At 42.2% G+C, this 12,922-nt stretch overlaps 1 protein-coding gene across 1 annotated transcript; it reads left to right on the top strand.

The window, feature by feature from the left end:
- Positions 1 to 2,019: 2,019 nt before the first annotated feature.
- On the top strand, positions 2,020 to 7,804 carry LOC123114025 (putative methyltransferase C9orf114). The gene is made up of 10 exons (XM_044535377.1): positions 2,020 to 2,360; positions 2,449 to 2,661; positions 2,747 to 2,813; positions 3,354 to 3,412; positions 5,027 to 5,105; positions 5,512 to 5,630; positions 5,706 to 5,785; positions 6,595 to 6,664; positions 6,930 to 7,007; positions 7,089 to 7,804. Exons 1-10 carry the CDS (start codon positions 2,094 to 2,096, stop codon positions 7,152 to 7,154), a joined length of 1,098 nt encoding a protein of 365 aa, XP_044391312.1. The 5' UTR covers positions 2,020 to 2,093; the 3' UTR covers positions 7,155 to 7,804.
- Positions 7,805 to 12,922: the final 5,118 nt, after the last annotated feature.

Below are 12,922 nucleotides of genomic sequence, written 5' to 3'. Positions count from 1 at the left end.
GAAATTTTTTTTGTAATCTGGACGCTCAATTTATTTCTTGGGAAAGAACACTAAAACTCTCTAATGGCGACAAATGTGCAGATGGATTACACCTTATGTCGTAACTAAGAGCCACTTAGAATATCATTCTCAAGATGTACTCCTAACTAGTTTTCCTTTTTGAGAACCAATAAGTGGTTAGACGGTTAGGGCATGTACAATGGTGCTATCTTAGGAGTGCCATGTAGGATAAATGATGAGGTGGAGGAGAGAGAACTCATAAGAAAAGGCTTGTCTTCTCTAGAGATGATCTCTTAGCACAATATGTCTCACCATGTTTTTAGAAATTGCTAGTTATTGAAGATAAGACTAAGAGATGACCCATTGTAGACTCTTTTTTTGTCATCTTTAAATTACATGCAAAACTTAAGATAAGACTATCTTATCAACCATTGTATATACCCTTAGGTGGGCAGTGGTCGCCCCAACTCGCCAGAGTTCAAACCCCAAGTTTAACGCTTTGGTGTGGAGGGCGACATTTTCGTCGATAGTGAGTTGCCTGTGGTGACCTGTCTTTAGTAGACGATGTGTGCGTATGTGCCTATATTGTATGGAGACAGAGGAAGGGTTGTGGCAAGATGTGATCAAAAGAAAATATGGGAGGGGATAGATGCTTATCCAGGGCACAAAAGAAACATGGAGATTCTCAATTTTAGTCTAGCCCGATAAAGATTAAATAAATATTTTATAAATTATTTAGAAAGGAATTGGGAAATGGACTTTGAGTGCTGATGGTAAATTCACAGTTAAATCATTGTATAGGAAGCTGGTGGCTGATGAACTCAGGTTCCCACAGAAATTTTTGTGGAAAATCAAAGTTCCAGCCAAAATTAAAGTTTTTCTCTGGTTAAGCATAAAAAAACATTCTTACACGAGACTCATTATTGAAGAGAGGATGGAAAGGGGAAAAAACTGTGTATTTTGTGGGAAAGATGAATCAGTAGATCATTTTTTTACCTGTTCAGCTGCTTCTCTGATTTGGAGTTTAATCAAATGTGCATTTGGGTTGAAAAAACACCTTTGTCTATTCATGAGTGCTTTGGGTCTTGGCTGGATTCTTTCAAAAAAGATGATAAAAAACTGGTGTTGGTGGGGGTGTCCATAGTGTGCTCGGCTTTATGGAAATCCAGAAATGAGGTTATCTTTGAAAAGAAAAGAATATCTGACCCTATGACTATAATCAAAACTATGACACATTGGATGGTGGATTGGTCTATTTTGCAGATAAAAGAGCAAAAAAAGGTGCTGGAGCAGGGGGAAAGAGTGCTAGAACGGGTAGCAAGTGAAGTCTATGCGGCCTCTCAAGGGTGGAGAGTCAACGTGGCGCAGCTGAAATGATGAAAACTCTTCCTAGAGAACGACTAGACTGCTTTCTCTACACGTATCTTTGTTTTTCTTTGCCATGTCTTTTGCTGAGTTGAGGCCTTTAGCCTGGATGAATGTAATAAATCCTTTATGTCTAAAACCTAGGGTTGCTAAGACTTGATGCTGTTACTAGGTTGGGTGGGGGGGGGGGTGTTAGGTGGTAGTGTAATGTGGGTTTTCTCTCTCAGCCGGACTGGGAGGGGAGCTGCTGTTGGGCTTTCGCCTGGTCCTTGGTTTCTGTTTTAGTTGCAGTTTGTAGTTTGCCTCAAAAAAAAGTTGCAGTTTGTAGCTCTGAAACTGAATGATTTTCATTAATGAAAATCGGAGGGGTGCAAAGCCCTTCTTTCATTCAAAAATGTGCCTATATTGTAATAGGTGTTTAAAAAACTAATTTACCTTTTTGGAATAAGAGTATAACTGGTGATTTCCAAATTCGGTGCGAATTATCGGTTCCCCGGTCATGGTCACAGTTTTTTTTTTTTTTTGAGACAAGGTCATGGTCACAGGTAAAAAGGGAAAACAGTTCCCTGGTTATAGGCCGCCGGCTCGGGCCCGGTGGCCTGGTCTTGGGCCGACACGCACGGGTGGAAGCCACTCCCCAAAACCCTTTGCCGAGCCCGTTCCCCCTAAGAAAAAAAAACCCAAACCCCACAAATCCATCCCGGCCGACCGCCGCCGCCGCCGCCGCCATGAATCCGGCATGCGCGGAGGCAGCAGCCGCCAAGAAGTCCCGGCACAAGGACAAGAAGCAGAAGAAAAGCAAGCGCAAAGAAACCGCGGAGCACCTCGGCGGCGAGCCCGCGACGGCCGAGGAGGAAGCCGTCCACAAGAAGAAGAAGAAGAAGAAGCACGCGAAGGAGGAGGGGAAGGCGGATCCGAAGCGGAGGCCGACGGTGAGCATCGCCGTCGCCGGCTCCGTCATCGACAACGCCCAGTCCCTCGAGCTCGCCACCCTCGTCAGTAACCCCGTCCCCTATCGCCTTCCCTGTACCTTGCATTTCTTACACTAGGGATGCTCATAAGAGCGCGCCTCTCCTGTTTCAGCTGGCCGGTCAGATAGCCCGCGCGGCGGCCGTATTCCGTATCGACGAGATTGTCGTCTTCGACAGCAGTCCAGCGGCGGAGAACGGCGGCGGCGGCGCCGAAGAGGAGGAGGAGAGCGGTGCGCGGTTCCTTGTCCGCATACTGGAGTATCTGGAAACGCCGCAGTACCTGCGCCGCCGTCTCTTCCCAATGCACAAGAACTTCAAATATGTGGTGAGAATTTTTAAGAAGGTGGTTGGGTGATAAGTGGGGATTTCTTAGAGGTTGCTAATTTCACTGTGTTGCTTCTGGTATGCAGGGGTTGCTTCCGCCGCTGGACGCGCCTCACCATGTGCGCAAGCACGAGTGGTCTGAATTTCGTGAAGGTGATGTGTCTCTCCTGTGCTGGCATTGGTCTCAGTTTAAGTTGCTGTGGTCACAACATGAAATGGAGTTTCAGTTTATCATCCAAAGAGTACTTCAATAGTAAAACATGAATTTGGCAACTTGTCATAGATTCGTAGGCTCTTAGTAGTGGCTCTTGTGATGTATGACCAGTCGACCACATTTCATAAATTAGGGTGCGGCCATGTAAGTCTTGCACTTGTCCTTTTCATCATATCTTGGACAGCTTTATTCCAGTGTTCAACTGTTACTTATTGTATTTCGAAATCTACCAGTCATGTGTCATTGAGGGAATACTTCATTTGACTTTTGTTCTGGTATTTCTTAAGGGCTGCTTGAGCTGTTGATGGTACTTGGTAACATGGTTATGTGTGTAGAATTATTTGCTTAGCAAGTGCTGCTTCTGATATTTATCACTTTGGTTAGGGATCAACTATGCCATATCGAATGATGATCTATTACATTTCATGTTCCACATGTATGGTTCAGCATGATGCTTACAGTATACTGAACTTCGACAGGTGTAACATTGGGTGGGGATCGTTCAAAGGGCACACCTGTTGATGTTGGGTTAAGTCAGGTGTGTATGGCACTCTTATATGCTCATTTTGTTCTGCTGCACATGTTTGAGAAAAGGGTTTTGTTGAAATTTAAATTATGATTTATGCTCGATGTATTCATGTAAGCATGTCATTCTTGGTCGTGTGCTTAGAGTTAACCGATTTGTACCATTGTGGCAAACTAGCAAATACCCCACTCTGTACAAGTTACTTGACAGAAACAATATATGTAACATTCATAAAGTTATGCCCATCCTTAAGTAATGCTTCATGCCCACAAGCAACCGGTCTGCGAATGTGGCAAGCCTATTTCATTACAAGCAAGCACATTTAGGTTATTGTTTTTTTTTCTCAGGAGTCATTATTCTTTGTATTATTAATGTTTCTGAATTAAGTTGCATTTACAAACGGTCAAACATGATAGAAGCAGTGGTGAATCCAATGTGGTATTATCTATATTTGGTTCGATTTATTATTTTAGGGGTTGAAATGTTGAGATTATAAGAACACTTGTTCAATTCTAAACCATCATCTCTAGGAACTGTGTTATGTTTAAGACAAATTATAGGTTTATAACACCAGTCAACTTGTCCTCAAGCTATAGAAGAAGCTTACTGCACCACCACTATGGGTAATGGTGTTTTACTTAAATTATTGTTTTTAGATAACCAGAAAACAAGCGTATCCAACTCTTTCATTAAAAGGAGAAGTAATTAGATACTCAAGACTTGGGCTGGGATCAAATATTATACAATGCACAACACGTGCAACACGCACGTAGTCACACACTAACTACTCCTCATGGCAGTTCGCGCAACCCGTAACTGAAAGCCTGCTGCCATCGCTCCGCCTCCGTCTTAATATCATTTGCCACAGACCGGAAGTCCTTGCTCACCCCCTGGAACACCCTGCTGCTATGTTCCTGCCGTGGACCAGACAGTGAGGGCAACCATGGAGCCAATATCCTCCTTTTACACTTAAGTCTGCTCTCCTTAGCCACCAATTCTATAGGGAGTCTATCGCGGTAGGATTCCAGAGTCGTAACCAACCCAACTTTAGGGTGAGAACCCAAAATCGTTCTTTGATAATTTACTGTGTTCTGACTATTTACCCACCATTTATTGCGTTTGACTGTTTTTAAATTACAGTGTTCCTATAAAATTGTTTTCTCTATGAAATGTTGGAAAATGAAGATATCATGGGTGGGTCAAGGCCCAATGACACAGGGGCAGCACCAAGCAAGGAGTAATCCCGTTATCAAGGAGATAAGTGTAACTGGAGTAAGGATATCAATTTGGTTAGGCCAGTTATAAGCTTAAATACGAAGATGATGATATGGGTCATTAGAAGAGTTTGGATTATGTTCTTTGGTGTCAAATCAAGTCTTCCTTGTAAAAGGGACACCATGTATGGATTTACCCCATATGGATTTCCCCCCTCTCTTCGTGGCCCATGGCAGACCCATGATAGAACATGTGATTCTGTTGCTTCACGTACTAAACAAAATGTCTCCATGTCTTCCTTTAGACGACCCTTTATTTATTATTAACATATTAGACAAAATGCCAGAATGCATACCGTTCCATCTTGATCTAATAGGTTTGGAATTAATTCTAGTTATCACAATTCTGCAGAACATTCTGGTTGAGCAAATCCTAGAACAAGGTAAAAGGGTAACTGTAGCCATGGGAACCAACAGAGACCTTACACCAGGTAAATGACCGTTTCATTTACTCCAGGCAATACACATGGTCATGTTGATGTTCTGTGTAAAATTTGGTAATACTTGTAGAATTTAGGAATCTCTTGTGTAATATAGATATCGTGTTGAAGTGCCATTAGTATTGGTTCACACTTTGTACGAATTTTCCATATATTAATTTTCAGCTCACCACATGTTCTTACTGCATCCACTTGGGCCAGTCACATTCCAATTTACATACATATTGGAGAGCCACAGCCATTTTGGTTTTCACTGGCCAAATATATTTAATCTAGACTCCATTTTATTATACCTTTGGCACACATCTCTCTGTTCTCATCTAGTTGTTTTTTGAGTAACTTGAACTGTACTTGTGTCGTTTCGCCATTTGATTGTAACTTTTGTATGAACATCTAGCTTGTGTAAGGAAAGTCGTTCCCCCGTCCTCACCCAGCGAAGAAATGGGATCATATTGGGGCTATAAAGTCCGCTATGCTTCAAATTTAAGTGGTGTTATCAATGATTCACCATACAAGGTACTGCTTGTAAGGCTGTTATAATGCAAATGCCGAATTTATTGTATCATTACTTACTATTTTCACCACTTCTAGGAAGGATATGATCATATCATTGGCACTTCAGAGCATGGCGAAACCATTATTTCATCTGAGCTAATCTTACCTTCATTCAGGTATTTGGACCACCTTCTTGAGAATAATAATAATAATAACAGATTTGGTTATCTGAATGTGTAAATTTCTTCTTCCTAGATGATATGGTGTTATGATCTATGAAGCTTATTATTTTCTTATTCATTAGAATTTTGAGGTATAACTGGAGTAGACATAAACTATAACACTTCAACAAATAAAATGGCGCACAATTTCATTTTTTAGTTGGATTATCTGGGAGAAGTTACACAAAAACACCAGTTTGCTCAACAAATAAATTGTGCACCTCTTTTGTACCTGAAGTCCCAACCCCCATTTGTAATCACCTCACCATGTCTGGATTCTTTTTTAGCACAGCAACAACATACTTTTTTTTTTGGCTTGATCGGTTCATAAGCAGACAAAACGTTTTGACCAATGCAATGATGATTGTTGAATATTCACCTGGAATGATGAACTAATACATGTTAGTATAACCTTTTTATACTGGCCTGTAAACCAAACCATGTTATCCTCTTCAATTTTTTAGGGCCTTGTTCACTATCTAAGCACCCCTAAACTGCACAGGTATAAATAGTTTCTATGATATGTTAATTCTGAAACAATCAAAATTTAAAAGCTTCAAGCCCTGAACTGATTGTAGCCTAGTTAACATGAACTCGCCAGGTTCTGATTTTTTCTCTTATGGTTCCCATGATCTGAAACCCTGGTTGTACTCATGTGGTTCCACATTCCAAACCTATGAGTTATGCTTAGAACCTGCACTATCTATGAAGTCTCTATTGCGGGAGTCTGTGCTGTTAGTAAAAATGTGCTCTTCATTGCACAGGCACCTTTTAATTGCGTTTGGTGGACTGGCTGGTCTGGAAGAAAGCATCGAAGAGGACCCAAATCTGAATGTATGGTTGCATTTTACAGTTTCCTGTATTTATTCTGATATTTACTTTTGTCGTCAGACATGTCTCACTATATAGTCCAATCATATTGTGCAACCTGATCACTTGTATGATAGCGAGTTATCATCACAGCATGTATTTTTTTATATGATTGAATAAAAATACTAAAAGGTTATCTCCATTGGATGATAATGTGATCTGATTCGCCATCGATTAGTGTCTGTACTATTGTTGTTCGTAGTATTAAAGTGACATATTCCTCTGACAGGGCAAAGGTGCAAATGATGTATTCCCATCTTATTTGAATACATGCCCCAACCAAGGTAGCAGAACAATAAGGACAGAGGTATGTGTCACTCGAGAGCTTCTAAGCTTATTCTTTATGTAGGCTATTTGTTGTGCTGAGAGAGTAAGTAACCATTTTCAGGAGGCACTTCTCATATCCCTTCAATACTTCCAAGACCCCATCAGGCGAGCTGGGATGGCGAGTTAGAGGGTTTTATGTGACACATGCAAATACAACATTGCACTTACCCAAGGATTGGTTTTAACGCTTGGAACAGACATGGAATGCTGGGTGGTCATGTCATGTCGAAGATGCACCTTGGGTTTGCTTTTGGTGGTCAATCGCTGGATTGTAGCACCTACGGGCTTTCTGCTCGGGTCAAGCACTGTAAATGCAAAGAGGAGGTGCAAGAATAGGCGATAGCTTTAACTTCTATTTTTGAAACGGGCTAGACACACATTTTCATTAATTAAGAAGAGAACTTGCCTTGTTAATTAGAGGAAAACCGGGCAAAAGCCGAGATAGCTTGAACATTGATGCTAGCATTGGTAGAGTTTTCTTAAGGGAGCATTGGTAGATTGGGAAGAAGATCAGTGCCACACAAAAGTGTTTAGAGAGGGAGCATAATTATTCGTCGGTGATTTGTTTTCTTTGCTCCAAATTGGCTAAAACCGGTGTTCTATTTTATTTGCTCCAAGTTGTCTTATCTATGATGTATCACCTATTTATTTTCAAACCTGGCAGCTTTGTAGTATTGTATCAAGCTTCAGCTTACTGTATTTGGCTGGCTTAGTTAATGACTTAGAAGGTTGCTATCAAAACATTGGTTGCAAGAATGGCAAGCAACATTGCTCTGACTTGTGGTGTTCATTTCTAATCTGAATTTCGTTACATTTTTGTGCCAAATCGAGGTTTTGATGCAAAATTGAAAGAAATATGACTAAATTTAATTTGCACTTTATTTCTATAATCTACACCAGTATTGAATTTAACTGTTTTTGGGAAGGCGAGATTCAAGTTATCCAAAACAATAAATAAGATTCTGAGCCATCTTTTGGGATTGGTCGGTAAAAGAAAAAGAAACACATAAGAATGGGAATTCACCAGATTAGGATTACTAGAGCTCACAATTCCATAGAATAAGTATGACAACTAGAGCTCACAATTCCATAGAATAAGTATGACACAGGATACGTGTACACAACGCCTGAGAAGTTCAGTCTTTGAGGCACTTTGTGCGATTGCTATGCCAAATTGTTAGTTTAACCACCTTTGTTTACTCCCAAGAAAAATGGAACCAACCACCTTTGTCTCCTCCACATAGAAATGGAATCAAGACCACCTTTGGCGAGATAACAAGGGCTCGTAAGACCGTTCTTTTTTTAACACAGTACATACACAAACACTTATACATGAGCGCACACGCTCACCCCTACGAATACAACACATACACACACGCTATTCATATGAGCACCTTCGAGATATCGAGCTGGTACATCATCTTAATATTGATAAAATCACCATAGACGCCTTCATAGTCGATGGAAACGTCTCCTCCCACTGAACGCACATCGCCGGAAGGCCTGAAATAAATCCAGTAAAATGCGAGCACCAATGTAAAATATAAGACTTAAACCCTGATGAGCTGAGATACCACTGTCCTACTAACCATTGAACCACTAGTTGGTTCGCTAAGACCGTTTTTCTTGCACAACGGGCTTTGCTACCCTGCAATGCACCACCATCAGGCGTGTGACAGCAACACCAACTAAAATTACACACGAACCCATCGCGACATAAGCTGAAATCCGGTAATGTTTAGAGAAAACAACGCAACCAATCTTGCGCACCGTTATCAATGTACTCGCCACACCATAGAGCACCACATCAAACTCAACCCTGGAAGGAATCTCTTAGCACTAAAACCAAAATCAAGACGTTAAGAACAAAGTGCTCAGGAGTGTGATATCGTAAATTCATCAAGGACGCTGACCTACCCATAAGCCTCTATTTTGGTATGAATTGCTTGAAATTGGCCAATTTCAAATCGCCTACAGGAACTGACCTATGGGTTGGAGGAGTCGATGGGGGGGGGGGGGGGGGGGGGGGACCAAAGTAGTGTCAAGTCCAGTGGTTCCAAGTGAGGATTTTTTTTGAAAAGGAGGCAAAAGATTTTCCTCATCGATTAATTAAGAAGAAGAGAATTGCCCAGTTAATTAATTAAAAACCGGACGAAAAACGATACAAACCCATTATATGTGGACTACACACATAGCATGCAACCCCATAAGCGCACGATCAGCCACGACCACCAACCCCACACTGCTGCATCGTAAAGAAACCCCCAGAGTACCTCGGCGGAAGACCACGGGCACCATCAAATCCATAGAGACAAGCCAGACCATAAAGACAACCCAAAATATTGATGACAATCCATCAAGCAGTTACGGATGCCTTTTCTATAACGCCACACTTTTTCTGCTTCTGAGAGCCTCCTCCAGAATCGTCTTACCAGATCTAGAGCTAGTCCTCTCCAAACGTGCGAGCAAGCATATGGACAAACACAATGGTTAGTTGGTGGCTGAGACCAGGTGGTTTCTGGCGTCACTTGTTAAGTCTTTGGGAAGGATGGCTCATGGTTGATGAGCGATTCTACTGGATTGACATGAGTGCTTATGGCTGGCGATGATGACTAGATGCGAAATGGTATGGGCTGTCCGGTCACAAAGCAACATCACATTTTTTTTCATATTCCATTTTTAATAGCAAAAGAAGTTCTAGCATTCTCTTTCAGTTTGTCAAGTGGGGAGCGTCGAATAAGCTCTGAGTAACTTAGGAGCTAAGCTTTACAAAGAAGAACTCGAACCACTAGATTACTAGCTTTACTTATCTCAATTTATATCATGGTATAATCTCCGCATCAAGATGAGTTTAACACCAATAATAAGATAAAATAGATTAACACTGAGGGAATAAAATATACTCCCTCCGTTCCTAAATATTTGTCTTTTTAGAGATTTCAACAAGTGACTACATACGAAGCAAAATGAGTGAATCTACACTCTAAAATATGTCTATATACATCCGTATATGATAGTCCATTTGAAATCTCTAAAAAGACAAATATTTAGGAACGAAGGGAGTAGCTCATACCTTCTTATAAATGTACCTGAAATTTCCTAATATCACATAAAAACTATGGCGGTTACTGGTTGTTTGCTAATATCTTTTATATTCCTGAGTTACTAATAATAATTAAATGAGTGGCATAATATTAATATATTAACTAGTAAGAAAAAACCTGTGTCCATTAGTGTGGTAGGACAAACCACGTCCTTCTTTTGTTTAGTTATAATTGTATGATTTGAGTTATATTGACAAATTTGCTTCTAAATCATGTCTAAATTGACGGATGATGATTGGTTGTTTCCTCCATCTATTTTTCTTGATCTGTTGAAATTAGTAAGGCAGTAAGAAGCAAGATCCATTTAAGCACCAATCATTGCCCACTGGTTTTGGATTTATGGCGCAAAGCTAATATTCAATTATTCGTCATAAAACCAAATCAGTTTCATCATCAAGTATATTTTTCGTACTAATATATATATTTGGTGTTGTAGATATTAATGTATTTTTCTATAAACTTGCCTAAACCTTTAATTAATTTGGAACGGAGGGAATAGCATGCAAGCGCTATTCTGGATTTAGTGCCGTTTAGAAGGCAATATACACTAATACAACTTCTTCTCCTGTAACCATTTTACTCTTTGTCCATAGCTCCTGCCCTTTTCTTCTCCACATCATGTGTCACTTCTGCCATTGATCCCTCTACCCTTCATAAAGATGCAGTTGTTTACTGCTGCCCTTTTCTTTTTCCACATCATGCATGTGTCACTTTTGCCACGTATCCCTCCACCCTTACGTAAAGATGCATTTGTTAGAGCATTACTAGTAGAACCCTCAAACCCTCAAATCCTTAAAGCACTTTTAAGAGTTGAGAAGTGCCACTTTTTGACACTTTTAAGGGTTGAAAAACAGGGGCAAATACTAGAACCCTCAAACCCAACCCGTAAACTGCTTTAAGGGTTGGATTTGAGGGTTCTAGTCTTTGCCTCAACCCCAACCTTTAAATCTATCATTTGAGAACTCACAATTTATGACAACAAGAACATAATCAACTTCCAAACAAACTACCAAATGGCAATCATTGATGCATGGTTTAATAGTTTACATCACAAAATCATCATCTTCCTCCTCTCATCGGCACCATCACCAAAAGTTGCACCTCGGCGCCATCTCCTAGACCACAAGCGGGCTCCATCAAGCATCTCCATCGGCACCGGTGGAGTCGTACACACCGCCATCACCACAACTACTCATCGGAGTGTCACCTCGAAAAGTAGAGGACGCAACTTGGAACATCCTCTTCCTCTCCGCGATGTCCTCGAGCACCTCGAGCACCTCGTGCGCGGCGGGAGGAGGTTCGGCGACGGCGGCGGGCGGGGCCGCGGCCGCGGCGGCGGGCTTCTTCCGCGGCTTCTTCACGGCCGGGGACGAGCCGACGACCTTGGCGGCCCCTCGAGGCCCACGGCCGGCCGCCTTCGGCCGGCTCTTCTTAGGGGCGGGCGCCGGGGCTGTGGCGGGGGCAGGCGCCGGGGCGGAGACGGGGGCCGGGGCGGGAGGCTGGGGGGCGGGAGGAGGCGCCGTGAGGCCCGCCCGCCGCCGCTTCGCCCCGAATTGGGTCGCCGCCACCACGTCGGCGACGGTCGGGCGGGCGGGGGCCGGGGCGGGCGCGGCGGGCGGGGGCTCGGCGGCGCTGGGGCCTTCCATGGCCGGCGCGGTGCGAGGCGGCGGGAGCGGAGAAGGAGCGGTTGGCTCCCGCGCGATGAGGAGGAGTGCGACGAGGAGGAGTGCGGGTTGGGGGGAGATTTTCCCCTCAACCCCTACTTCTACAGATTGCAAAGTCGTTTGAGGGTTGGACCTCTAAATTTTTTTACGGGTTTGAGGGTTTAGAGGTTCTAGTCTACGGCGTTTTTTTGGCGAAAACTGTAAAAAAGCGGTTATTTTCAGGGGTTTGAGGGTTTGAGGGCTCTACTAGTAATGCTCTTAACTGCGGCCACTAAAAGGCCTCTTTCAAACGGAATAATGTCTAGGGAAATATATAGTCCGAATTGACTCACTGAGCATTAGGTCACCAAGTACTATTTTTTTTTTTGTAGAGAATGTCCAGAAAGCATCTGAGTCACCAAGTTGGAAATATTAAAACCGTTTTTCTTCTTTAGAAATATACATATATATGCTTTAGTTTTCTACGCATCGCACATTCCACGACATCTTGTTGTCATACCCATGCATGTTGTGCATGGCCAGGTCCCAGGGCTGCTTGGCTGATCATATGGTGAGCATGTCGTCGCGCACTAGGAGCGACAGGGGATGTTCTACCGAAGATTCCTGTCACTTCAATATGAGGTGCAATATTTTAAATCTTTTATCTGAGGTAAATGATGGTTGAAGTATGACCGTTTTTATGTTGTTAAATATACACGAGAAATTGTCATGTAATTCTTGACACCTTGACCGGGAAGTGAAGTATTTTGAAGTTCCTACCTCCTTTTCCGTAGTAAGATGAACCCTGAAATGAGTAATACTGCCAGTGCACATATCTTTTCATTTGTGCCGCGGCAATGTTTTAAGTGTTGGATGCTTCAAATCTATGCCAATTTGCTGTTGGGTAGATGCATCATTCATTCATACAAGCACCTTGGAACTGATAAAATACCCAGTTTGTTGCAATTATTGTGTCTTGCACAGCGTAAAAATTTTCTGTTGCGAAGTAAGATGTAACCAATTAACTTGTTAGACCTAAAAATTGTTGCTGCCATTTTTTAACCTTGATTAAAGCAAGGGACTAGTGTGGCCTCCACATAGTGAGGCATACGTAAGATAATATTTCCTTAAGTGGATACCTATGAGTC

Source organism: Triticum aestivum, chromosome 5B (genome assembly GCF_018294505.1).
Source record: "Triticum aestivum cultivar Chinese Spring chromosome 5B, IWGSC CS RefSeq v2.1, whole genome shotgun sequence".
NCBI classification, from domain to species: domain Eukaryota; kingdom Viridiplantae; phylum Streptophyta; class Magnoliopsida; order Poales; family Poaceae; genus Triticum; species Triticum aestivum.
Note: the sequence above shows the minus strand (reverse complement) of the source record. Positions and strands in the feature narration are given on the sequence as shown.

Coding starts and splice junctions, on each gene's coding strand:
- LOC123114025 (XM_044535377.1), top strand. CDS start 2,094: ATGAATCCGGCATGCGCGGAGGCAGCAGCCGCCAAGAAGTCCCGGCAC. Junction 2,662..2,746: donor ACAAGAACTTCAAATATGTG/GTGAGAATTTTT, acceptor TCTGGTATGCAG/GGGTTGCTTCCGCCGCTGGA. Junction 7,008..7,088: donor GCAGAACAATAAGGACAGAG/GTATGTGTCACT, acceptor AACCATTTTCAG/GAGGCACTTCTCATATCCCT.